Below are 23,592 nucleotides of genomic sequence, written 5' to 3'. Positions count from 1 at the left end.
TCTGCCTCCTGAGCTGGCTAAGGCTGGGGGTGTTGTGTGGGCAGGTGTTTGGGTTGAATAGCGATGCCCTGAAGGTACGAGGTGCTGCTGCATTGGTGTAGGCATGAAGCAGAAGCTTCTGGACTAATCGCTGTAGAAGTCAAAGGGCAGGGGAGGGATGGGGACATTTTCTAAAAGCAGCCTCTCTTGGCTGCGTTCCCACAGAGCTGTGGCTGGGGAGAAGTCTGTTTGGAAACACCTGCTTTCCCTTTGTCCTTCAGCAGCAGTTGCTGGAATGAGCTTCCCTCATCACCTGGCTGTGGCTGTGCCTTTCCCTCCCCTTCTGCTTGTAAAACTGTTTCCCTGGGCTGGGAGCAGGGGAGGGGGTTGCAGACTAAGGCTTTACTCTAAGAAACTGGAAGTTTCTTGGAGTTAAACACTGAACTGCTTAATTTGCTTGTTCAGAAGACACAGACTGGCAGAGTGTTGGCCAGTGAGGGGAGCAGGACTGGCGCCGTGCAGGCGGGAGGTGCTGCCGGTGACTGTGGTGCTTCTTCGCAGCAGCCCCAGCCTCTGCAGAAGGGCTCAGCTGGGTGGGCTCTAACATGGACGAGCCAGACCAGCTCCTGCTCTGCACCGAGATCACCTTGAAGAGCAGAGCCTGTGCTGCACTCCTCCTGACACCGGCCCTGGTGCTGCCAAGTGCTGCTGCGAAGCAGTTAATGATTACCCCTGCCACCTCGGGTTTCCGCTCCTGCCCTGCCTCGGCGGGAGGGAGCGCTGGAGGCTGGGAGGCAAGATGCTGCTGGTGGTGCTCCTGGCACTGCTGCTGGGCCCCGCCGGCTGCCCCAAGACAGAGCCCCTGAGTGGGTCTGGCCAGGAGCCCCTCTTCCGTGGAGCGGATCGCTACGACTTTGCCATCGTCATCCCTGCCGGTGCTGTGGAGTGCTTCTGGCAGTTTGCACACCAGAGCGGCAACTTCTTCTTCAGCTACGAGGTGGGTGCTGCTGATCGCGTCCCGGGAAGCTGTTGGCACGGTGCAGCTGCCGATGGGGTTGGGGAATGGCGGTGCTGATGGTGCCTGCTGCCTCCTCTGAGGGTGCAGCAGGTCCTGCGGCGGGCAATCCTCTGTTGCCTTAGTCCTGCAACCAGGCTTATGTGTGGAAGGAGACCCTGTGGGATGAAGGCCACGTGCTGGCTGAACTTCAGACCCGCTGCCCCCGGCGTGGAGATGGTTTGCCTTGCGAGGGAAATGCCCTTGGTCAAGACAGGGAATGGTTGCAGTCACTTAGATGCTTCATTGCAGGGACCATGCTTTCTTAGGCATCATCAATCCCATTTATTTTTATAAATACCTGTTTTAAAAATTTAAAGCAGTGCTGAGAGCTCCAGACATTGTGCCTGAACATCCGGAGGTCTCTCACAGAGAGCTAGGGGTGTCCCTGTGCTGCAGAGAGCTTTGCCCTTCGCTAGGCTGCCTGGAGGCTGTTGCATAGCCCCCGTCTCTCCCCTGAGCCGCAGATGGAAGGCACAATAAAGGTCTCGGGCACAGCCCTATCTGCTTGTCCCCACGCTCTGTCCCCTTCCCACAGGGGAAACTGCAGCCCTTTTATCTCCTGTTTACACTAGGCTGGTTGAAGGAGAGCTGGGGTATGGCCATGCCTGGCACCGGCAGCTTCCCCCCAGCTCTGCACTCAGCAGAACAGCCCTATAGAACACGGCATGGCCCTGGGGCTCGGCACAGCTCCATCTCCCAATGCTCCGGCAGCACCTGATCCAGGTGGCAAGAAGCCAGAATGGGCCTGTGGGGTGGGAGACACGGGGTCTGTGAGCTCCTCCAGCACCACGAATGGGCATTCGGAACTGCAGGGTTCATTACCCAAGGCTGCGGGTTGTGGTTGTTTTGTGTGTTTTTGTTTTGGTTTGTTTTTTTTTTTAATTTTACGCATAGCTGGCAGCTTGCTGGAGGCTGTTCCTGGCCTCAGCTCGTAGTAACGAAGGGCCCAGCTCCTCACGGGATCCCAAACCAAGCCCCAGTAGAGGCAGGTCCCTTCCCTGCGCTCAAGGGCTCCTGTGGGCTCCCATCTGTTTACTGGGTACGGAGTCAGGCCCATGAATTCCCCTTGGGTGTTTCCTGACTCCAGGTCCAGTGGGCGACGGGGATTGGCAACAGCAGGAACATCCTGGCCACAGCGAGCGACCCCAACGGCTTCCAGCTTGGTATTTCTCAGGACCCGCGAGGGCAGATCAACTTCCTCACCAAGGAGACAGGTTTCTGTTGCCCTTGTCCCTGCCCAGCCCACCTGCCAGGAGGCTGGGGGCTGCCAGGTCCCAGCCAGCAGCTCCAAACCTGCTCAGATGGCCAGCGCCTCCCAGAGCATTGATCAGTCTGGTCATGCCTCCCTCCCTAACAGGGAGGATGAAGGTCGAGCACTGGCATGGGTCTGCCTGGCAGCAGCTCTTCTACTCGGGGAACAATAATTTCCTTTCCTCTCTGCAGGTTTCTACCAGCTGTGCCTGGACAACCAGCAAAACCACTTTGGCTTCATGCACGTGTATCTCAACTTTGGTGTCTATTATGAAGGCTTCGATGTGGAAAACAAGCAGCCAGAAGAGAGGAAAGAGCTGAACAACACCCTGGAGGCAATCGAGGTGAGTGTCAGGGCAACCACGGGGGTGCTCCAACACAGCTGGGACGGGCATGTCCTCTCAAGGGAACTGAGAAGGGCATTTGCTGTTGGCTGAGCTGCAGCTTAATTTAATGCTTGGCCCAGCAGGAGCAGCTCTGCCAGCGCCAAGCTCTGCTGTGGCCCTACTGCTGAGAACCTGCCTCTCCTGCAGGTCAGCATCCGGAAGCTGCAGCTCCACATCTTCCACATGTGGCGGTTCTACAACTTCGCACGGATGCGGAAAGGGTCTGACTCCTACCTCCTGGAGTCCAACTACAACTATGTCAACTGGTGGTCGATGGCTCAGAGCTGCGTCATTGTCCTCTCCGGGGTCCTGCAGCTCTACTTCTTGAAGCGTCTCTTCAATGTGCAAACCTCCACCAGGCAGAAGTGCTAGCAGCACCCGGAACCGCGGGCAGGACCGGAGCCCACCCTGCAGCTGCCTGCAGCGCTTGGTAACTGAGCTGCCACTCTGCCCCTTGGCAGAGCAGGAGGGAAGGCTGAATCCTAGCTCAAGGATGAGGAAGGAGAGTTCACCCCATTCCTGCCTCTGGCTCTAGCCCTGCCTTGGCTGAAATCACCCTGACAGAAAAAAAGTGCGACGCAGTCACCTGAGCTTTGTGTGCTGGATCAGTTTGTTACGGCTCTGCCTGTCTTTAGTGTCCTAATGTGTCTTTTCTACCTGACACCCAATAAAGGAACCCTTGGCACACGCTCAATAGCGTGATCGCAGCCTGCTGTCCGTCCATCCTCTGCAAGCCCGGGCGAAGCAAGTCCTGCCATGCAGGCAGCTGCCTGCCCCGTCCCTCCCTCCCTGCCTGCCCCATCCTGTCCCTCCCTCAGCTGCCAGCCTCCGATGGCTCACCCAGGGGCTATGGAGCCTCCCCTTGGCCTCGGTGCTTCCCCCTCTCTGGAGTCGTACCCCCGTGTGTTGCACTGTCTGAGGCACTGACCCAAGCAGCCAGAGACCCACAGGCCCCCCTGCCCTGAGACTCCGCACTAGACAACAAGCACTCTGGGAGAAGGGAAAAGCTTTATGTGACGGGATGGGCAGGACTGGCACAGGAGGAACTCCTCCTCGCGTTGGCAGCAGCCCCCAGAGCATGTGGGGCTGCGTGCTGGCAGCTCCCAGCCCCTCCATCCTGCTTGGGGTGGGCTTCCCATGGCTTCCTGCACCACTGCTGCACTCATAGTGCAGGACAAGGTCCATTCTGGCCAGAAATGCTCAAGGTCCCTTAGGTCAGTGTGTCCTCATTCCGCACGTACTCCCCGACGTCAGCCTGGTGGAACACCACGATGGCCATTGGGTCTACTTTCCGGCACTCTTGCGTGGACTTGGCGGCCACCCCAAAGCCCTGGGGGGATGAAGCAAAGGTGAGAGAGTTTTCCCCACACCCCAGCCCTGGAAAGCGCAGGGGTTGTGCCAACCACTCACCAGCGGGACGTCGGCCATGGAGTACACCACCACACCCTGGTACTGGGCTGTGTTCTCTGTGATGCGGCCCAGGCCTGACTTCAGGACGTGGTTGCCGTAGAGGAAGGACTGCTCGGAGCCCGGCTTCACCCACACCTTGTACTGCAAGAGAGGCCCAGAGCGGTGAGGGGCTGGAGGGCCCGCTGTGGGGCAGGGGGCTGGCTGGGGGGGCCGCGTCCCACCTTGGCGTAGGGGGCGAGGAAGTCCAGGGCCATGACGCTGAGCCGGAACTTCTGCGACTTGGTGAACTTCCCGAAGCAGGTGCCCAGCGACACCAGGTTGTCCCGGGGGATGCTCGTAGCCACCTTCAGCAGCTTCTCGCTGCGGGGAGCGGGAGGGAGCAGAGCTGGAGCGGCTCCCGGGCCGGCAGCCGGCACCGGAGCCCCTCGCAGACACAGCCCCGCACACCCCCCCGCCGCCTCCCCCGGCCCCGGCCCCGCTCACCTCAGGTAGTAGACGCGGTCGCGGTGCAGGCGGAAGCAGTAGGTGCCATCGGGCCGGTCCACCAGCAGCTGGATGTTCTCACCGATGCTGCGGGGACAGACCCGGTGAGCCCGGCCCGGCCCCGCTCCCCTCTCCCGCCGCCGGCCCTCCCGGTCCCCGTCTCTTCCCCCCCCCCACCGTGCCCCGTTCCCCCGCGGTCCCCGGCCCCTCACTATCGTCCCAGCTTCTCGAACAACGCCCGCGTCTCCGCCTCGGTGAGCGGCCGCATCGCCCCGCACCGCACACGCGGGGCCCGCGCCGGAACCGGAACCGGCGGAACGGGAAGCAGCTGCGAAGCGGAAGTGACGCGGCGGCCCATCGAGAGCGGGCGGCGGCCATGGCGGCGGAGGAGGTCCGGCTGTTGGCTTGGCTGCGCGGCCCGGCGGCGGCGGGGCCCGGCGGCCCCGAGCTCTCCGCCTATGTGGCCGAGCTGGCGGCGCTGGGGCTGGCGGAGCTGGGGCGGGAGCCGGCGCGGCTGGCGGCGGAGCGGGCGCGGGTGGGGGCGGAGACGCGCCGCCTGGCCTTCGAGCACTACCGGGCCTTTATCCGCTCCGCCGAGTGCACCGGCCGCGCCGGCCGCGGCTTCGGCGGCATCGAGAGCCGCCTCGGCAGCTTGCTGGACCGCCTGCCCGCCCTCCAGGACGCCTGCCGGTGCGGGGACGGGGACCGGGGTGGCGACACCTGCTAAGGGCTCGGGTGGGAGCTGGGGCCGGGGCAGGAGAGGCACGGGTGGAAGTGGGGGGACTGGCGGGGGGGCAGAAAGGAGCGGGGATGGGGTGAGGCTGGGACAGGGTCGGAGGGCACAGGAGCAGCCCTGGGCACAGGGGAGGCCGGTGAGGGCTGGGCTGAGGGGAGTGAGAGGGATCCTGGTGCTGGGCCCAGTAAGGATCAGGGCCTGCTGGGACTGGGGGTAGAGGCAGCACTTGGAGGGGGCTCTGAATAACGTTGGGGAGAAGCCAGCAGGGGTGGGAGGGTCCTGGGGTACACTCGCTGCAGGGGGGAGCCATGTGCTGATCCCATCTCAATCCCACAGGAACTTCATGCGCGATGCCGAGGAGATCGCCTGCAGCCGGCGCATGAACAGCCTGACGCTGAACCGGCACACGGAGATCCTGGAGATCCTCGAGATTCCACAGCTCATGGACACCTGTGTCCGCAACGGCTACTATGAGGAGGCACTGGAGCTCGCTGCCTATGTGCGCCGGCTAGAGAGGAAGCACAGCAGCATCCCTGTGATCCAGGTAGGCCCCGCTCTGCCACTGCCCTGCCACCATTCCATGCCCAGCCTCTGCAGCTCAGGCCTCTCTCCCACCCTAGGGCATCGTGGATGAGGTGCGCCAGTCCACCCAGCTGATGCTGAACCAGCTCATCCAGCAGCTCCGCACCAACATCCAGCTGCCAGCCTGCCTGCGGGTCATCGGCTACCTGCGGCGCATGGATGTCTTCACGGAGGCTGAGCTGCGCATCAAGTTCTTGCAGGCGCGGGACGCCTGGCTGCGTTCCATCCAGGCCTCCATTCCCGATGATGATCCCTACTTCCACATCACCAAGACTATTGAGGCCTGCCGCGTCCACCTCTTCGACATCGTCACCCAGTATCGTGCCATCTTCTCCGACGAGGAGCCGCTCCTGCCCCCTGAGGGGCAGGCCCTCAACGAGGGGGCCATCTTCCATGGCTGGGTGCTGCAGAAGGTCTCCGAGTTTCTGCGGACGCTGGAGCGTGATCTCCAGCGTGGGGTGGGCAGCCGCCTGGACTCACTGTTGGGACAGTGCATGTACTTCGGCCTCTCCTTCAGCAGGGTGGGGGCCGATTTCCGTGGGCAGCTGGCTCCCCTCTTCCAGCGCGTGGCCGCCGACGCTTTCAGGAAGGCGGTGGAGGAGGCAGTGGAGAAGTTTCGTGAGGAGATGAATTCCTACACACTTATCTCCGCCCCAGCTGTCCTGGGTGGCAGCGCAGGGGTGCCGGTGCCCACCGCTCAGCCGGGGACGCTGCAGCCACCCATGGTGCTGCTGGACTTCCCCCCCCTCGCCTGCTTCCTCAATGGCCTCCTCGTCGCCTTCAACGACCTGCGGCTCTGCTGCCCCGTCGCCCTGGCCCAGGACATCACCGCCTGCCTGGAGGATGCACTTGGCGAGGTGAGGTGCCAGGGGATGGAGCTGTGCCTTGTCCTGGGAGAACATGGGGACAGGCTCGCCCTGCTCTGAGTAGTCATAGGATGAAGTTGTAGAATCATTGAGGTTCGAAAAGACCCTTAAGATCATTGAGTTAACACTGCAAAAGTCAACAACTAAACCATGTCTCTAAACACCACATCTACATGTCTTTTAAATACCTCCAGGGACTGGAGGTATGGAAATGGACGCAACTGTTTCCCTGCACAGCCTGTTCCAATGTTTGATAACCCTTTTGGTGTAGAAATTTTTCCTAATAGCCAATCCAAACCTTCCCTGGAACAACTTGATGCCGTTTTCTCTTGTCCTATTGCCTGTTCCTTGGGAGAAGAGACTGACACCCACCTGGCTACCCCCTCCTTTCAGGGAGCCGTAGAGAGTGATAAGGTCTCCCCTCAGCGTCCCTTTCTCCAGGCCGAACACCCCCAGCTCCCTCAGCCGCTCCTCCTCAGACTCGTTCTCCAGACCCCTCACCAGCTCCGTTGCCCTCCTCTGGACTCGCTCCAGAATCTCAATGTCTCCTGTAGCGAGAGGCCCAAAACCGGACACAGTATTTGAGGTGGGGCCTCACCAGGGCCTTGCACGGGGCGGGGGACGGTCACTGCCCCAGTCCTGCTGGCCACACTATTCCTGACACAAGCCAGGCTGCTCTTGGCCACCTGGGCACGCTGCGGCTCATATTCATTCGGCCGATCCTTTCCCCCAGGCAGCTCTCCAGCTGCTCTTCCCCAGGCCTGTAGCGCTGTGTGGGGTTGTTGTGACCCAAGTGCAGGACCCAGTACCGAACCAGCTGAAGCACATACAACTGGCCTCAGGCCACCGATTCCCCTTGTCGCTGGAGTTGGGGGCTTGTCTGCAGGGATAGATGACTCTCTGGGGAATTAACGACTCTGCCTTTCCCTCCAGGTGACCAAAACCATCCTGGCCTTTCACCGTGCGGAGGAGGCGGCTTTCAGTGGGCGGGAGCAGGAGCTCTTCACCCAGTTCTGCACGGCCTTTCTGGAGGATCTGCTGCCTTACCTCAACCGCTGCCTCCAGGTCCTCTTTCCCCCGGCACAGATCGCGCAGGCGCTGGGTGAGACCCCAAAACTTGCATCTCGGGGCGGGGAGAGCCACAGGCAGCTGTGGCTCCGCCACCATGAGACATACTGCGTCCTGTCTTGCTGTTGCCACCTCTGTGGTGGTTTCCCGTTGTCCGTGGGGTCCCCACCTGAGCCACCTCTCCCTGTCTGGCAGGTGTCCCCCCGACCCAGCTGCAGCGCTTTGGCCGCCTGGGCCGCATCGATGTCGATGCCCTCAGAGAGCCTCTGGCTTTCCTCCTGCCGGCACCGGGCGAGGAGGAGCCGGCCCCAGAGAGCACCCCACACCTGGAGACAGAAGAGGAGGCCATTCCCGGAGAGAGCGAGACAGCGGGACAGCCGGAAAGCCCCCCCGGGGGGGCTCTGCTGCCGGACATCCCGGCGGCCACGGGGTAGCGGGACTACGGCTGGGCCGGGCTGTGTCACCCCGAGACCCCTGTCCCTTGGGTGTGAAGTGGCCCCCGGCCCCCCTGCCTGCCTTCCCCCGCCCAAAGAGCCTCCTGCCTGCAGCGGGCAGCACCCCCCCGGCTCCCCCGCCTGCTGCCTGCACCGGGCGCTGCGCCTCCTCCCGGCCGCCAGGGGTCGCGCTCACGCCCCGCGGTGCCTCCAGGCGGCCACCGTAGCTGCGCGCGCAGGCCGGCCCTCATGGCGGCGGCGGGGCGGCTGCTGGCGGCGGGGCGGGCCCGGCCGGGACCCTCGGTCCGGCGGTGCGGGGACGCGGCGGGCTGGGGCGAGCGGGAGCGCTCGTACTGGCGGGCGTTGCGGCGGCGGGTGCTGGGGCCCCCCGCCCCGCCTTTCGCCGCCCCCTGCCAGGTGGGAGCCCCGGTGCTGCGGGCCGCCGCCGCCGCCGTCACCCCGGAGCGGCTGGGCGGCCCCGAGCTGCGGCGGCTGGCGGCGGCGCTGGCGGCCGGGCTGCGGAACTGGCCGTGCCTGGGGCTGAGCGCCCCGCAGCTGGGGGTGCCGCTGCGGGTCTTCGCCGCCGAGCTGTCCCCCGCCCGCTGCAGCCGGTACCCGCCGGAGCTGCGCCGCGCCCACCGCATCGAGCCCTTCCCGCTCCGCCTGCTCGTCAACCCCACGCTCCGCGTCCTCGACGCCCGCCTCGTCACTGGCCCTGAGGGCTGCACCAGCCTCAAGGGCTTCTCCGCCTACGTACCGCGACACTGGGCCGTCCACGTCTCCGGTACAAACCCCACCATTCCCCCGGGGGTTCTGCCCCGGGTGGGACCCCGTTCCTGCCCCCCACTGTCACACGGGTCCCCCCCCTTTCTACCTCCATTACCACCCATCCCTTCCCTGGTGTCCGTTACCCCCCTCGACTACCCCTCTCCTGGGCAGCAGGCGTGGACGAGCACGGGGAGCCGGTGAGTTGGGAGGCGACAGGATGGGCCGCCCGCATCATCCAGCACGAGATGGACCACCTGGACGGCATCCTCTACATCGACCGGATGGACACCCGCACCTTCACCAACGTCAGCTGGATGGAGCTCCTGGACTGACGCCCGCTGCCCCAGCAAGCAGGTGCCCAGCCGCCTCATCTCTCTGGAGCGGGGCTGTGTTGGAGCCCTCGGTGGGTGCCCAGGCCCCGGGGCTCCTGCAGCGCGGCGCTGGGTGCCCATCCTTACCCTGGCGAAAGAAGCAGCGCGGAGCCATGTCCCCAGGGGGCTCCCACACAGTTTTATTGCAGCCAATACAGACTGTGAAGACTCGGTGTGGCTCCTGGCCCTTCCTGCTGTCCCTGCCCCTTGCACCTTAAATTATTTTATTGATCTAGGAACGAGACCTGGCTGCGCTGGGGGGTGGGGGGGGTGGGTGTGAGGGAGAAATTCCCCTCTCTGGGGTTTGTTTGGGAGCAGGGCAGGGCAGGCAGAGTCAGAGGTGCCACAGTGGAGATGGGGGCGGGCAGCAACCAGGGCCTGGAGCTGGGCACAATGGGGGCATCAGGATGGGGCTGGGGGCGGGGGGGCAGGCAGCAGGGGTGAGCCCGGCCTGGGGACACAGCGTGCTGGCTGCGGGGCTGGGGGAGTCACCAGCTGGCAGGAGCCCTCGGGTCCCATCCCCAGGCTCGGGGCTGCTCCAAGCGCTGCATGCTGTGGCAGGGCAAAGCCCCGAGCAGCCCCGCGCCTCCCTGCCACAGGCACAAATCCCTGTCCTGGGGACAGGCAGCAGCTCTGGGGACTCCTGCCTGAAAGTGGCAGCAGCGGCAGAGCTGGAGGCCTCGGCCCTGGGGTGGTGGTAGGGGGGTGGGGGCTGGGCTGGGTCCCCTGCTGTGGTCAGAGCCTCAGGGAGGGGCTGGGCACTGGCTGAAGCTTTTGGATTGTTTTTATTTTCATATAAACAAGACAGAACCCAAAGCAGCATTAATTTAAAAAATAAAAAAGAGCAGGAAGAAGAGTTGGGCGCAGCCAGGGGGAGCACCTGGCCACCCAGGCCATGCTTGAGCCCCCCCCCCAGTAGTGTCAGCCCCCCCGGGCCGTGCTCCCCGCGCCCCGCTGGGTGCTGCAGTGCGATGGGGTGAGTAGTGAGCGGAAAATGAACCTGTTTGGCACGGCCAGCGCAGTGGGGGGGCTCGGCAGGGCACAGCTGGAGTGGTGGGGGGGCTCAGCAGGGCCCTGCCGGCACAGCTGCCCCAGCCCCATGCCCGGCCCCCCCCTCCCCTTAACCTTCCTGTCCAAAGTCCTCCGTGAATTTCTTCACCTTCAGGAGATCATCAGCGTTTACTGTGGGGCGGGTGGTGGCCAGCGAGCGCAGCATGTCCGACTACAACACAAGGATCGGGTGGCAGCTGAGACCGAGCACGGGGCGGGCGGGAGTTGCTGGAGGGGCCCAGGTCCCTCCCCAGCGCCCAGCCCTGCCCTTGGGGCTCAGCACCCCGAGGGGAGCTGGCAGGAGGACTCCCCCCTTGGGGTGCAAGGAGCCGTATCCACCCCAGGAGTCACCACCCTGCCCAGCCCATGGCATAGAAAGAGGCAGCTGCGTTGGGACAGGGAAGTGGCAACAGCATTGCTGTGCCAGAGCCTCCCTCCACCCGGCAGGACGGGTGCCCGGCCCCGCGCCGTGGCTGCCGCACTTACCATGCAGACGGTGGGCTCCATCAGCTTGTCACTGGACACCTCCATCCAGGTCATCTCGATGGCACCCGGGTCGCCAGGCGAGCACGGCGTCAGGAGATCGTCCACGAAGGTGCCGGGGGTGGTGCGGGAGGGACCACGGACCTGCGGCAGAGCCAGGCGGTGCTCATGGGCAGGATGGGGACCGCAGCGCCGACACCAGCCATAGCCTCCCCCCGCCCGCTGCCCCGGGATGAACCTCCCCCAGCCAGGAGCAGCCCCCGCTCACCTTCTTGAAGTGTGTGGCCGACTGCACCTTGCGGACGGGCTGCATCAGGGCATCCCGCACGATGATGCTGATGTCGGCCCCCGAGTAGCCGTCTGTCTTCCGGGCCAGCTCCTGGATGTTGGCATCCGTCAGGCAGTGCGGGGTGTTGCCCAGGTGCAGCTTGAACATCTGGGCCCGGGCCGCCTCCTCGGGCAGCGGGATGTAGATGCGCTTCTCGAACCTGAAGGGAGTGCAGGCAGGCGGGGGGGTGAGCCCCGTGCTGCCAGACCCTGCTGGGGCACGTCCCCATGAGTCCGGGAGCAGGGAGGGGGCGTTTTGTCCTGCTCACCTTCTCCTGATGGCCGAGTCCAGTACCCAGGGGATGTTGGTGGCACCCAGCACCAGGATCCCATCGCTGCTATTCCCCACACCTGCCCGGGGAAATGGCAGGCAGACAGCTCAGAGCAATCCCCCGGGAAATGCGGGACGCAGGTGTCCGGCAGCTTCTCCCACACGTGTCCCGGGTGTCCTGCTCCCCACCTCTCCCCAGGTCCCCCTCCCCATGCCAGCTTATCCCACCAGGGAAGCCCCCACACACCCTGCATCTGCACCAGGAATTCCGTCTTGATGCGCCGGGCCGCTTCGCTCTCGTTCTCGTTGCGGGAGCCGCACAGCGAGTCCACCTCGTCGATGAAGATGATGGAGGGCTTGTGCTGCCTCGCCAGCTCAAAGAGGTTCTTCACCAGCCTGGGCACAAAGGCAGGGGACGGGTCCCAGTCAGGGACTCTCCACAGCACCAACGCCACCCAGAACCCCTGATGGCCCCGGGGTGAGGAGCCCCACGCACTGCCAGCTCCTCCTGCCCCTGCCCACCCTGGCAACCCGTGCTGGCACCAAGAAGGTGAGCGCCTTGCTGGGATAAGGGCCACCCCCAGGCTGTGGAGCCTCAGGAGGGCCTGTGCTCTCCCCTGGAACCCATTATCTGCATTAATGGGGTTCACCAACGCTGGTGGCTCCCCTACCCTGGCCAGCAGGGTGGCCAGGAGCCAGCCTGCAGCACTGACACATCCCTGCTGCCAGCTTACTTCTCGCTCTCTCCCAGCCACTTCGACATCAGGTCTGAGGACGACACGGAGAAGAAGGTGGAGTTGTTGGCCTCGGTGGCCACAGCCTTGGCCAAGTAGGACTTGCCGGTGCCAGGGGGCCCGAAGAGCAGGATCCCTCGCCAGGGCGTGCGCTTCCCTGCAACAGAGACCAGCATCACGACTCCCCCGTCCCTGCACAGGCCAGATCACATGCACCCGCAGGGACACACATCCCCGCTGGTCGGGGTCACCTCCCTGCAAGTGCTCACCCCAGTTGCCACCCCACGGCACCTCCGTGGGTGAGTGGCAGCTGCAGCGCTGCCATGACCCTCACCGGTAAACAAGTGCGGGAACTTGATGGGCAGGATCACGGCTTCCTTCAGGGCTTCCTTGGCTCCCTCCAGGCCGGCCACGTCATTCCACCTCACATTGGGCTTTTCCATCATGATGGCACCTGTGAGGGGGCGGCTCTGCTCACATGGGCACTGTGCTCCCGACGTCTGCCGAGAGCCAGGAGAACAAGAGCCCCCATCCCTCCCCGCACCTCTGCTCCACCAAACCCCCACCTACCCCGCTGCCCCTCAGCACAGAGCACAGTTTAGGGGCTACTGGACCCCAACGCTATGTCTCTGGGCATCCCGCAGCCTGTCCCCTCCCTGCAGCCACCCCTCCACTGACCCCACAGACAGCCAGCACAACCGTGCCCGCCGCAGCCCCTCACCCATCAGCTGCTCCTGCAGCTTCTTCTTTTCGGGGTTCTCGCCCTCGCTGTCACTGTCGCTCCTGGGGAGAGGGGACACAAGAATCAGGAGTGGGACTGGCCCCGGTGTGGCAGCCGGGTCCTGTCAGCTCCGCCGTCAGGCAGGGAGGGCCCTCGCATCCCCACGCACCCCTTGTTGTCATTCTGGGACTCTTTGACCGGCTTCTTGCCCTGCTTGTCCTTGCTGCGCAGGTACTCCTTCAGCTTCTCCGCCCGGTCCAGGTACTGCATGCACTTGGCTCGGATGCTCTCCTTCGCCTTGTCGCTGTGGGCCTCATCTGCAGAGAAACCCCCCAAGCATCACCCGCGGCCCCGCGCCACAGCCACCAACCCCATGTCCCCCTCCGGAGCCCCCCGGGCTGTACGCGGGGGGAACACCATCCCCGTCTCACATTTGATGGCGTGCAGGAAGTACTCCACGGCGTGCTGGTACAGCCGCAGCGCCTCCTCGTAGTTCTTGGCCTTGTCCTCCTCGGTGGCTTTGGTGACCAGGTCGATGGCTTTCTGGCCGGGGAGAGCAGAGCGGCCTGAGCCGGGGAGCGGCACCGGGGCCAGGGCACGACGAGGCCTTTCCCCACCCCCGAGGGGGCCGGGCCGGGCCCAATCGCACCAGGGCGGCCGGCGGGGACCCTTCCGCGACGCCCGGCAGGACGAGGCCCTCTCTCCTCCCCACCGCCCCGGCCGGGCTCCGGGCGGGATGAGTCCGCCCCAACAGGGCCTGTCACCGGGGCAGGGTGAGGCCTTTCCCCGGTCGGCACCGGGGGAGGCCTTTCCCCGACCGTCACCGCACCGGCGCAGGGTGAGCCGGTTCCGCGGCCGGCACCGCACCGGGACAGGGTGAGGCCTCCCCGCGGCCGGCACCGCGCCGGCACCGGGGCCGGGTGAGGCCTCCCGGGGGCGGGAGGAGGCCCGGCCAGGGCCCGGGCCGGGGGAGACGCGGGCCGAAGCCCGCCTCCGGCAGCTTTCCGCTCCCCTCGCGGTCCCGCCGTACCTGCAGGGTGGACGTTGTCATCTCATCGCCCGGTGTGGCCGCTCCTGGGGCGGCCCGGCCCGGCGGCGGCGGCGGCGGCGGCGGCAGCGGCGGCGGCGGGGCCCGTGGGACCGCCCGCGACTGCGGCTGTGCGCCACGGCGCCCCCTGCCGGCCCCCGCCGGAACCTGCGCCGCGGGCGGGGCCTCGCCGGGACGCGCCCCCGCCCCGCCCCGCCCGAGCACCCCCGTACACACACCCACACCCACACACCCCGAGACGCCCGTGACCACCGATGAGCCCCCCCTCCCCTCCCCGCAACGGCCACCCCCGGGGTGAACTGCCCCCCCCCCCCGACCGTCCCCGCTCCCACTGGGAGAGACACCCCCCCGACCCCCCCAGCATCCCCACGCCGGGCTCTGCCCAGTACATCCCAGTCTCTCCCGTACTGGGCAGCCCATCACCTCCCCCCGCCCCCCACATGTGCTGTAGGGAATTAACTGCCCCCCCCCCCGCCCCTCCCCTGCTCCCACTTGGAGAGGCCCCCCCCAGCCCCCCCCGCCAAGCACCCCCACGCCAGGCTCTGCCCAGTGCATTTACTGGGCAACCCATCACTTCCCCCCCCCAACACACACCATGTGCTGTACTGGGAATTAACTGTGTCGCCCCCCCACAGACACACACCCCCAGCCCCCCCCGAGGGAGACTCGGAGACCCCAGAAAAGGCAATCTGATATAAATAGCGATTTACAAAGAATACAAAAATAGAAGGGGGTGAGCGGCACCCAGAGCCGGTGCAGCGGGGGGGCGGGGTGGGGGGTGGTGGTCGGGACCTGTAGTGCTTGTGTGCAAGCCGCAACCCCAGGCTGGGGGGGCTGGCACCCCACGGCATCCCCTGGGAACCCCCCCGGCACCCCCGGGCCGGCACAGCCCCACGGGAAGCAGAAAAATGTGCAGAGGAGTCTGGCTGAGGGGTAACGGGGCCTCAGCCGGGAGGGGGGAACCCTGGGGGGGTCCCACTCCCACCGTGCCCGGGGCTCCCCCCAGCACCCCGGCGTGCAGGAGCTGCCCCCCCTGAGGGGAGAGAAAGTACAAAAAGCGAAAGTGCATCAATCTACACGTCCTGCCCCAAACCCACAGGGGCCCGCGAGCCCCCCCAGCAGCGTGGGGGCAGACCCACGTAGCAGCTCCCGGGCAGGGGGGCACAGGCTGCAGCATCTGGGGGGGCTGTGGGGACAGCACAGCTCGGGGGGTGGCAGCCCTGGGGGGCTCCCCGGGCAGCCCCAGCCCCTCGGCAGCAGCGACACAGTATTCGTTTTCTGGCTTTGGGAGGTTCGGGGGGTCACTGCTGCGCCTGCCCCAGCCCCGCGGGCACAAGGCGGGGGGGGCTGAGCCCCTGCCTGCACCCCAGGGAGTGCCACAGGGATGAGCCCCCCCCCCAGGGCTCAGGGCAGCCCCTTTTGTACCCATGAGTGCCCCGAGTAAGACAAGTGTGTGTCCCCCACCCTGAGCGGGGCAAGGGGACCCCGTGCTGCAGCAATGGGGGGGGCTCATGGCCCAAGCCCCATCCCGTGCAGGGACAACGTGACCCCCTTTGCGGGGGGAAGTCCCAAGGCAGGGAGGGTGCTGGCTCCCCCAGACGTGGGTGGGGGGAACTCCTGGGGTCCCCCAGTGCAGGGGGGCCAGGCTCGCCCCCCTCCAAGGCACAGGCGGTGAGATCAGTGATGGCTTCAGGCCCAGGGGAATTAAAGCTGGTGTCTGTGCCCCGGCCCCCCCGGCACCGCGGGGGCCAGGACCGCTGGTGTGGAGCAGGAGAGGCTCACCCCCCGCCCAGGGCAGCCGTCCTGCCATAGCCCCGGAGAATCCCAGCCCTGGCAAGGCACTGGTGGGGCAGAAGGGGCGATGGGGGGGGGTCCCTCCGCTTTTCCTGGCTGGTTTGTGATGAGGGCAGGCGGGTGGGGGCCGGGGCCACCTACGCCAGCAGCCCCATGCGGGTGACCTTGGCCGAGAGGAAGGTGTGCAGGATGAAGACGATGGGCTTAGGGCAGGAGTGCAGGTCCAGCGCCTGCGGGGAGAGAAGGAGAGCGGCATCAGCCCCCAGACCGGCACGCTGAACCCCATGGGGGGGCACCAGGGGTCTTACAGACAGGGCCAGGGGCTCCCGACCAGTGGTCCAGGCAGCCGTGATGCTGTGCTGCAGGGATGAGGAGAAGCAGGAGCCGCCCATGGAGGAAGACACCCCCCCCCCTCCCCCAAATCAGGATGTAAGCCCGGCTGCCCCCTCCTCACCAGCTCCCCCTCGGGGCCCCCGAAGTCCAGGTAGAGGGTCCTGATGCCGTCATCCGCCGACATCTTCAGCCTCTCGTAGGGGTAGCGGAAGAGGACGCTGCCGCCCGGCTCCTCCCGGCAGATGGTGAAGCCGCCCTCGTAGTGGATGGAGAGCTGCACCTCCTGCCCGCCCAGCGTGCAGCCTGCGGGCACCGGCAGGGCTCAGCCCCCCCTGCCCGCCCTGCCGCCGGCCAGACCCCCCGGAGCGGAGGGCCCTGCTGGGCCACCCAGGTCCTCCCCCTGACGGCACCCCGGGAGGGAAGGGGGGACCCCCTGGGGTGTACCCCCCCAGCACTCACCCACAGACACCTCCTTGATCAGCTCGGCGGCGGCGTGGCAGCCCTGGACGAGGACGCGTGTCCAGGAGGAGAGGTCCCGGTGGGTCTCCACGCGGAAGACGTGCATCTCCACCCCCTGGCGAGAGCCCGTCCGGGTGGCGAAGGTGAGCTCCGAGCCCAGGGCGGGCGAGCGGCGGCCCGAGCCCGAGTGGACCAGCCTGGGGGTGGGAAATGGATGGAGGGGGGGGGTCAGCGGCACAACAGCAGTGCCAGCGCCGCACCAGCACCGCGCCGCCCCATGCACATCAGCATTTCGGAGTCTCCCCCCAGCTCCAGTGAAAGGTGGAGCCAAAGCATGAGTGGAGGAGCTGGGTGCAGACGGGGGGAGCAGGAGAACGGGTCCAGCCCCCCTAGCCCACCTGGTAGCCACCAGCGGGTAGCTGTGGCAGGGGGAGGCCCAGGCGTCCCTGGTCCAGGGCATGCCATCGTACAGCAGCAGGTCCTTCTCCGTCACCGCCATGAGGACCGGCCGCCACTGCTGTCGCCCTCCATCCAGTCGCGCCTGGAAGAGACGGTGAGGGGCACCAAGGGTGGCAGGCGCCCACCACCACCCGGGCACCCTGCACCCCTGGCCGGGATGACCCCAAGGCAGCGGTTCCACATTGCCGGGCTCTCGGCAGCATCCATGTAAAGCCATACAAGGTGCTGCCGAGAGTAGCCATCCTGGAAAGCCTCGCCGTGGGCAGCCCCCAGGAGCTCCTCCTTTTCTGGGGCCGAGCCCACCGCAGTGCCCGGGCAGGCTGTGGCTATCGGGCAGTGGATTCGCAGAAGAGCGAGGGGGTGACGAGCGTCTCCAACTGGGAAATCCCAGCGGGAGAGGGGGCTGAGGGCACGGGAAACGCCACCTTCGTCAGAGCGTAGCCAGCCGGCCAGGGGACAGTAGGGTGGCAGAGCCCGGTGCCCAGGCGGGTGGCAGAGCTCTCTGGCTGCCACCACAGCCCCGTTGGCGCTGCTGTCCCCAGGGATGGCGCCGGTCCCCAGAGTGGCACCTCCAGCACAGCCCCGGTGGCACATACCTGCTCGGCCAGCCAGGCGATGTGCTTCACCTCCCTGCCGCCGGCCGCGGCGCCGCCGGTGCCCAGCATGGCGTTGAGCTCGGCCAGCACCTGGGGCAGGAGGGCGGCGATGTTGGCGTGCAGGGCCGTGAACCAGGAGTGGGCCGTCGCCGTGTCCTTGCAGCGCAGGATCAGGGTGTTCCTGCTGTCCGGCGAGTGCAGCTCGATCAGCCTGCGAGGGCACGAGGGGACACGCGGCGCTGGGCGGGACGGGAGCAGCGTGCCCCTGCCCAGCCCGGCAAACTGGCCGCGCTGGTTTGGGGCTCTGGCCGTGCCAAGGAGCCTCCAGCACAGCCCGGTGCCAGCCCTGCCAGCAGGGAAAGCTGGGGGGATTTGCAGGGCCCCCCTTTCCGTAGGCAGGGGACGCTGCCAGCCGCCCTGGGAGGCCGGGGCAGGAGCACGGCACAGCCTCGGCTCCAGCCAAAATCCCCGGACTTTCCTTTCACAGCTCAGCGGGGGAAGCGGGACGACCCGGCCGCAGTGAGGGGCAGCCCCCAGCCCTGCGCCAGAGGGGTCTGTGGGGAGCGGGGCCCCCCATGCCAGCAACCACCGGGCTTGGGGGGGGGCGTGTGCGGGTACCCCCTGCCCTCACCTGTTCTCCAGGTCGGGCATGCTGAGGTTCCTGGCAGCGAAGCACATCTTCAGGGGGATCACCTTGCGGTCGCGGGGGCCCTGGTGCTGGGGGGAGCCTGAGTCCTCGCTGCCGCTCAGGCTGGGCGAATGCGGGGCAGCCCCCTCCCACGGCAGGTCCGACACCAGCGAGGGCTTCTTGATGTAGGGGGTCACCTCCCGCATGAACTTCACTGGGGACGGGGAGCAGGGGGGGACACATTAAGGCCAGGCAGGTGTCCGGTACCCCTATGCCACAGCCCTGCACCCCAGGGATGCTCTGACTGTGGGGGTGTCTTGTCCCCCCTGGCATGCACGGGGGGTTGCGGGACCTCCCCCAGCAGCACCAGGGAGCTGAACTTGCCCCCCAGCATCGTGCCGCAGGCAGGGGACACGCAGCAGGAAAGGGGGGACCCTGCCTTCCCCCCCAGGGTGTGTGGCAGCCCTGGGGACCGGGACACGGCCCAGAGGGTCCCACCCAGCCCCGAGACAGAGACAGGCGCTGGCGGCTCATCCCCGTTGCTGACGAGGGCGTAGGAAAGGGAAGGCGGCGCAGCACAATGGTGCCGGGCAGGAGGTCAGGCTGCAGCCCATCCTGATCCACCCCGGCCGCTGCGCTGCGAGGACAGACACCGGCCAAGTTTCCAGCTCCGCAGGCGCTGACGGCGAGCTGACCCCAGGCTGCCGCTCGCGCCTGCCAGCAGCCTCCCTCCGCGGGACGAGGAAGAGGAGGGTTTGCAGCCAGGACATCCCGGCTCCACTCTCCTCTTCAGGCCGGGAAGGAAGGAAGGAGGCACCGGCTCCTATTCCCCCTGGACCGTCCCTCCCCAAGTACCACCCAGCCCAGCCAAAGCGGAGCCCCGGCCAGGCGCCCGCACCCCGGAGCCCATCCCAGCTCCAGATGGGGTGAGCCACGGTGCCGCCGTGGGCTCACCGAGAGCCAGCGGCTGCATCAGCCACCACGTTCGGGGAAAGCCAACGCCTTCAAGATGTCAGGGAACGTCAGCGGAACCGCCTGCCAGAGCGGGGATGAGGCCGCGCGGAACGACGTGCTCGGCCAGGCAGGAAAGCTGCGAGCGAGTGCCAACAGCAGCCTGGGACGCGGCGCCTGCAGCCGGCGCTGGACCCCCGCCACCGTCCCCCCCCTCGGACACGGCTCCCCAGCCAGTACGCATGGCGCGAGAGGGTGGTCTGCCTGCGCCGAGCCCCAGCAGCCCATCCCCAAAGGAGGAACGTGCTGGGAACAGCGACGTCCACACCCCCGGAGCAGCGGGGAGTTGAAAACAAACAAAATAAAGCAAATAAAGCTGTAATCCGCCCTGGAGTGAAGCTCCCCGCTGCTCGGGGAAAGCCAACACCCCACCGCAGCCAGGCCACGCAGCCCACCGGCGCTTTGCCGGAGCGGGAACGATGGTGGTGGCAGGGTCCAGGTCCCGCTCTCGAACGGTCGTGGAGCTGCTGGACCCCACGGGCAGGTGGCTGCCGTGGCCCCGGGCTCACCCACGGCAAATCCCCCCGGCGCGGGTGCTGACGCCCGCCTGCGGGGACGGGGAGCCGGCCTGTCCCCCGCCCTCGCGCCGGATCTGCTGATCCGAGCAGCGTGGCGGGGTGGGGATGTGCTGCCACGAGGCCCTTGTCCTTGCGCGGGCAGCAAACGAGTTAATATTAGCCTCCCGCCGCACTGATCCCGGGATTACCGCCGTCCCCGCGCACCCCTAATCCCGCTGCCTGGCCGGGCAGGACAGGGCAGCGCCGCAGGGCAGTGGCAGCAGCTCCCGCCGTGGAGCCGCTCGGCAGATGTTTGCCAGATGTGGGCAGCTGCCTCCAGCAGCGTCTGGGAGCTCGGCACCCTCCAGCCAGCCCCCCCAGCAAGGCTCCCGTCCACAGTGCCAGCGCTGACCTCCGCCAGGGCATGGCCACCGCCTCCCCGAGAGCCCTCGGAGCAGGGAAAGCGAGAGGCCGAGCCCTGCAGCCGGCGGTGCGGGAGCCCGAGCGCCGTGCCAGGGCGCTGCCGGAGGAGCATGGGCTCGGTGGGGTGGCAGCCACGCTGGTGGCTCTCAGCAGGCAGACGCTGCCAGGCTGTGCCAGCTCGGCCACCGTGGGAATCGCACCCCAGCAGCGAGCAGATGCGTGGGACCACATCTGCCAGCGAGGACGGTGGCAGATCCAGCTCCCTGCTTTGCAGGGGACGCAGCTATGGCACATGCAGGAGCACGGAGCACCCCGTGCCGGCGGGTGCAAAACGAGCACCAGGGTGGTGGCACCTGCAACCACCTCTTCTGCTTCTGGCAAGCCGGTGGCCGGTGCACGGCTACCCCAGCAGCAGCCGCTGCCGCCCTGCCTACGCGCTCACCACAAAGGAAACCCAGCTGCCGCCTGCGCCCCTCGCCCGACCTGCCGCAGGAAGGCGGCTGCTCCGGCTGCACAGCAATGCCGGGTTAGCACCGGCCTCGCCGAGTCCCTGCACAGCACCTGGACGGCATCAGTCCGTCCTCGGGGCCAGAGCCCCCTCCTGCCATCGGCACGCGGAAGGGAAACACCGCAGAGGTTTCCCCACGTTTGCGTGTGGGTCGGTTATTGCAACCGGCCTTCCCCTTTGCCGGCTGCTGGGCCAGCCCGGCTGCTGGCCGACAGCTCTGCCTGCAGCTCCCCCACAGAGGCGGAAGGGCTCCCTTCCCCCAGTGTGCTGGAGCCTGCCGTGCACCCACAGGCACCCTGGGGTGCAAACCCAGCACCCAGGGCAGGGGCTGCCAGCCCCACCGGAGTGTTGGTGCAGGGCTGGTGATCCCACGCTCCACCATCGGCCCCGACACCTGCCCGTGAGCCCAGCTGCCAGGGCAGTCACACCTCCGGGGGCTGGTGAGGAGGGATGGGGTGGGATGGCGCGGCTGAGGTCTTCCCCAGCTCCTCTCCGGGGTTGGCAGTTCCCAGCCAGCTGCCGGACAGTCCCCCCGGGCCGTGGGGCAGCTGCAGCCATCGGATGATCAGACTCACGGCCCTGCCGGGAAGGGAAGAGGCGGCTGCCGCGACGCCCGTGCCCGTGGCGGAAGCAAGGGACAAACAGGCCACGGGGCCGGAGCTCCTGCGGGACAGGATCAAACGGACGGGTGGCGTGAGATGGGAGTGGGGGGAAGGACGCGCAGGGGAGATGGCAAATCCGGCAGGGGGGAGCCATGGGGACTCTTACTGCCTCCGACGGCAGACCCCAACCAGCCAGGTGTTTAAGTGCCAAGCCCAACGCTGCAGGTCCACCTCGGCCCCCACAGCCCCCCAGCAGTGGCCGAGCTGCACAGAGTCACCCTGGGCCAGCTGCAGCCTCGCCAGGGAGCCCACCTGCCCACCCTCGTACCAGGAGCAGGTGGGCGAGCAGAAGCGCCTGCCACCGGCTTCAGCCCAGCCCAGCCGGGCACAGCCGCGTCCACGGAGCAGCCCCACGTACCAGGGGACAGACAGCCTCGCCAGGACAGCAGGACGGTGTGTGTGGCACCATGGACCTACATGGGCCATCCTGACCCACAGCACGAGGGGTTTACGTCCTCCAGGCTGCCTAGGACATGGCACCCCCCGGCACGAGCCCTGTGCCACACGCCGCTGGGCCAGGCGGGTCCTGCCCGAGCTTGTCGGGCTGCTGGGAAACAGGTCGGGCAGGAGCCGGCGGCTCCGCCAGGCCAGCCCCAAGCCGGCTGTGCCACGGGCACAGAGCCCACAGGGACACGGGCAGACCCCAGACCCACCACCCAGGGAGCCATAGCCCTCCCTGGGGACTCGGGGGGCACAAGCCCCCACCCCAGGGGCTCCATCCACAGAGCTGCCATGGGGGGACACCCTGCCCTGGGGGGGACACCGCAGCTGGGGGACCCCAGGTCTGTCGCGGGGGACCCCAGGTCTGTCGCGGGGGGCACAGTCAGCAGAGGTGGCCAGTCCTTGACCCCAGCTGGGATGGGTCCCCATCCTGCCGCAAGCAGGAGCACCCCGGCCGCGGAGGGGACACCCCTGTCCCTGTCCCCAAGGCACAGCGGGACCCAGCACGGGGAGTGGGCGTTTTGGAGGGGGACACACACGTACCCCAGGGTGGGGTGCGGGGAATGGGGTCCTGCAATCAGAAAAGGGGCCCAAGAGTCATTCCGGGACCCCGGTGACAGAGGCAGGGGGGTGTCGTGGGACCCGGTAACGGGGTGGCAGTCACTCGGGAGAGGAGGGAGGAAGCACCGGGGCGGGGTTAGCCCGTACCTTCGAGGATGACCTCCCTGCCGGCTCTCTTCAGCGCCTGGACGGCTTGATCGTGGGTGGCATCCCGGAGATCGACGCCGTTAACGGCGAGGATGGCGTCGCCCAGACGGAGCGCCCCGCTCCGTTCCGCCGCCAGCCCCGGGAAGATACGTGAGATGAGCACCGGCATGCGATTCTCCCGACCTCCCTTGATGCTGATACCGAGCCCTCCCGCCTCCGCCTTCACCACCCGCACCCTCCGCACGCAACCGGGCGCTGCCTCCGCGTTGCCGTTAACCACGCCGTTAAGCACCGCCGCTTCGCCGCCTCCCGGTTCCGCCGTCAGGCTCAGCGCTTCGCCGCTCAGCTCCGCCGCCACCCGCACCCAACGTTCCCGCAGCAGCAGCTCCAGCAGCCCCGTTTTGCATGCCCGGGTCCACACGGCCATGCCGCCGCCGCCGCCGCCGCCGCGCACCGGGAGAAGGGGGCGTGGCCTAGCGGTGGAGGGGGCGCGGCCACTAAAACCACGCCCCCCGCCCGCATGGCGCGCCGCGGTAGGCTCGGCGCTAAGAGAGAGGCGGGGCTAGGACGCCCCACCCCTCCCTCCGGCGCGACCAATCGCTGCAGCGGCGGCTGGGCCGCCGCTGCAGCGATTGGTCGCGCCGGAGGGAGGGGCGGCGAAGCCCCGCCCCGCGCTTAATTTCCCGCCCTGCGCTTTATTTCCCGCCCCTCTCTCCATTTCCCGGTCTCCGCTCCCGTATTTCCAGGGGTGCGAGCCGTCAGCCGTTCCCAGAGCCCAAATTTTCCCCGAACCCCTTCCTCTGGCATGGGGGACGCGTCCTTTGGGGGCGCAAGGGGGGAAAGGAAAGCACGGGGAGCGCCCAAATCCCGCTCCCCGCTGGCACAGCGGTGCCGTCCCCGCCCTGCTGGACACTGCCAGGCTTCAGGAATAACTGGCCTTCAGGAATAAATCCCCCTGCCCCAGGCAGAGTCCCAGTGGCCACCGAGACACCCGGCTGCTGGCCAGCACGGGGAGAGGGAAGCCAACACCGGGGACCTGATGCTGCCC

The 23,592-nt window shown here is 67.1% G+C and overlaps 5 protein-coding genes across 6 annotated transcripts; 2 read left to right on the top strand and 3 right to left on the bottom strand.

Moving 5' to 3' along the window:
* The first annotated feature begins 57 nt into the window (after nt 1-57).
* TMED6 (transmembrane p24 trafficking protein 6) lies at nt 58-3,329 on the top strand. Its single transcript, XM_063334913.1, has 4 exons — nt 58-976; nt 2,124-2,250; nt 2,480-2,631; nt 2,821-3,329. Exons 1-4 carry the CDS (start codon nt 779-781, stop codon nt 3,043-3,045), a joined length of 702 nt encoding a protein of 233 aa, XP_063190983.1. The 5' UTR covers nt 58-778; the 3' UTR covers nt 3,046-3,329.
* A 333-nt stretch (nt 3,330-3,662) lies between these two features.
* NIP7 (nucleolar pre-rRNA processing protein NIP7) lies at nt 3,663-4,879 on the bottom strand. Its single transcript, XM_063334907.1, has 5 exons — nt 4,779-4,879; nt 4,567-4,653; nt 4,305-4,443; nt 4,084-4,224; nt 3,663-4,003 (listed from the first exon to the last, which is right to left on the bottom strand). Exons 1-5 carry the CDS (start codon nt 4,832-4,834, stop codon nt 3,884-3,886), a joined length of 543 nt encoding a protein of 180 aa, XP_063190977.1. The 5' UTR covers nt 4,835-4,879; the 3' UTR covers nt 3,663-3,883.
* A 36-nt stretch (nt 4,880-4,915) lies between these two features.
* COG8 (component of oligomeric golgi complex 8) lies at nt 4,916-9,562 on the top strand. Of its 2 annotated transcripts, none has more exons than XM_063334905.1 (5): nt 4,916-5,256; nt 5,639-5,846; nt 5,923-6,741; nt 7,684-7,852; nt 9,195-9,562. In XM_063334905.1, the coding sequence occupies exons 1-5, from the start codon at nt 4,943-4,945 to the stop codon at nt 9,350-9,352; spliced, it is 1,668 nt and encodes a 555-aa protein (XP_063190975.1). In that variant the 5' UTR covers nt 4,916-4,942; the 3' UTR covers nt 9,353-9,562. The 2 variants fall into 2 exon arrangements, with proteins under 2 accessions (XP_063190975.1, XP_063190974.1); XM_063334904.1 differs by lacking the exon at nt 9,195-9,562 and adding an exon at nt 8,014-8,504.
* A 595-nt stretch (nt 9,563-10,157) lies between these two features.
* VPS4A (vacuolar protein sorting 4 homolog A) lies at nt 10,158-14,150 on the bottom strand. The gene is made up of 11 exons (XM_063334906.1): nt 14,008-14,150; nt 13,409-13,520; nt 13,147-13,294; nt 12,978-13,039; nt 12,591-12,710; nt 12,257-12,413; nt 11,770-11,918; nt 11,521-11,602; nt 11,193-11,412; nt 10,928-11,068; nt 10,158-10,613 (listed from the first exon to the last, which is right to left on the bottom strand). The coding sequence occupies exons 1-11, from the start codon at nt 14,026-14,028 to the stop codon at nt 10,512-10,514; spliced, it is 1,314 nt and encodes a 437-aa protein (XP_063190976.1). The 5' UTR covers nt 14,029-14,150; the 3' UTR covers nt 10,158-10,511.
* Nucleotides 14,151-14,764: 614 nt separating this feature from the next.
* On the bottom strand, nt 14,765-22,988 carry SNTB2 (syntrophin beta 2). Its single transcript, XM_063334902.1, has 7 exons — nt 22,545-22,988; nt 18,298-18,508; nt 17,667-17,877; nt 17,010-17,152; nt 16,612-16,808; nt 16,274-16,455; nt 14,765-16,049 (listed from the first exon to the last, which is right to left on the bottom strand). Exons 1-7 carry the CDS (start codon nt 22,969-22,971, stop codon nt 15,957-15,959), a joined length of 1,464 nt encoding a protein of 487 aa, XP_063190972.1. The 5' UTR covers nt 22,972-22,988; the 3' UTR covers nt 14,765-15,956.
* Nucleotides 22,989-23,592: the final 604 nt, after the last annotated feature.

Source organism: Chroicocephalus ridibundus, chromosome 4, assembly GCF_963924245.1.
Source record: "Chroicocephalus ridibundus chromosome 4, bChrRid1.1, whole genome shotgun sequence".
NCBI lineage: Eukaryota > Metazoa > Chordata > Aves > Charadriiformes > Laridae > Chroicocephalus > Chroicocephalus ridibundus.
The sequence above is the reverse complement of the archived record's forward strand: the minus strand, read 5'-3'. Positions and strand labels throughout refer to the sequence as shown.